The sequence below is a fragment of the Alligator sinensis genome, unplaced genomic scaffold, assembly GCF_000455745.1.
Source record: "Alligator sinensis unplaced genomic scaffold, ASM45574v1 scaffold1565_1, whole genome shotgun sequence".
Lineage (NCBI taxonomy): Eukaryota > Metazoa > Chordata > Crocodylia > Alligatoridae > Alligator > Alligator sinensis.
In genome coordinates this window covers 262,790-263,915 of record NW_005843038.1, presented here as the reverse complement: position 1 = coordinate 263,915, position 1,126 = coordinate 262,790, and the positions used below count along the sequence as shown (strand labels likewise).

Sequence of the window (1,126 nt, the reverse complement as noted above, 5' to 3'; positions counted from 1 at the left end):
ACCCCCGCCCTTGGATGTCGTGGAAAAAAAGGGAAGAAAATGGGCATTGCCTGTCTCCAATACTGATTGGCTTTTTTTCATCTTTGATGTTGCAGGCTAGTCTATACCGAGGAGGGTACAGCCGCTTCACTCCCTACTAGCAAGACAGACCCATCCCCACAGTATTTAACACTGACTGCTCACTAGAAACCAAACCAAACTAAGCCAGGGCAGAGCGTCCCGGAGGAGCGCGGCCCTGCCCGGGCCAGGGCCCTGCCCTGCCAGCCTCAGCAACCCAGACCTATCGATAGGTTTTACCTCAAGCCGCTCGTCCCGCGTCTCCTGCCTCCCTGCGCCCGCGTGCGGCCTGACCCGGCTGGACGGAGGCAGCCGTGCGTCCGGTCCTGCTCTCCCCGCCATACAGCCAGCAGCCGAACCGCGGGGGAGAGCCCGGGCACGGGCCCCTCCCGGCCCTCCCACCCCAGGGCCAGTGCAGCGCGCAGCCCCCAGCCCTGGCCTCCTGCTCCCCGCGCGCCCGTGCTCACGGCATCGTCTTCCATTCCCGGGCCGCAGGGAGCACCAGCGCCCCACGGACAAGCAGCCCCGGCCCCAGGGAGCATAGCGCTGGACCCGGTGGGCGCCTTGCAAGCCGCCCCGCAATTGCCTCGGGGGCAGCACTGCCCCCGCCCGGCTCTCGCAGCTGCCCCCGAGGAGCTCCGAGCCCCCCGGCTCCCGGGAGGCTCAGGCCGCGGGGTGCCCCGGTGCCAGGGGTGCGGGAGCACTCCAGCCCTGCCTCGCCCGCCCCAGCCGTAGGGACCCCGACGCCTGCCGCTAGCGTGCGCACGTGGGGCAGGGGGGCGCTGTGCATGGCTGCGAGGAGCTGGGCCCGGGGCGTGAGCCGGGCCAGCCCCGGCACTGGCTCCGTGCCCGCGGGCGAGTTCTGCCTTTCTGTTTCTGTTGTAGTGAAGCCGCAGCCGTCTCCTCCTGGGACCAGGAAGGGCAAACACACACAGTACAAACGCCCCTAAAACAGAGCAACAAAAAAACACACAGCAAGCAAGGCAAGGCACCAAGCGAGAGTCCCCTTCCGTCCACACACGCGCGGAGAGCCAGCGAGCCCCGCCGGAGCGCTGCGCCCGCCCGCGTC

At 68.4% G+C, this 1,126-nt stretch overlaps 1 protein-coding gene across 5 annotated transcripts in view; it reads left to right on the top strand.

Annotated features, from left to right (window-relative positions):
• The window catches only part of RBFOX3 (RNA binding fox-1 homolog 3), a 37,535-nt gene extending 36,415 nt beyond the window's left edge, over positions 1 to 1,120 (top strand). For 3 of the 5 annotated variants that reach the window (XM_025193360.1, XM_025193357.1, XM_006036922.2), the window contains one exon: positions 96 to 1,120. In XM_025193360.1, the coding sequence (XP_025049145.1) occupies positions 96 to 140 (45 nt within the window). In that variant the 3' untranslated portion in view covers positions 141 to 1,120. The remainder of the gene's footprint in view (positions 1 to 95) is intronic. The other 2 variants (XM_025193358.1, XM_025193359.1) reach the window with 2 other exon arrangements.
• The last annotated feature ends 6 nt before the right edge of the window (positions 1,121 to 1,126 follow it).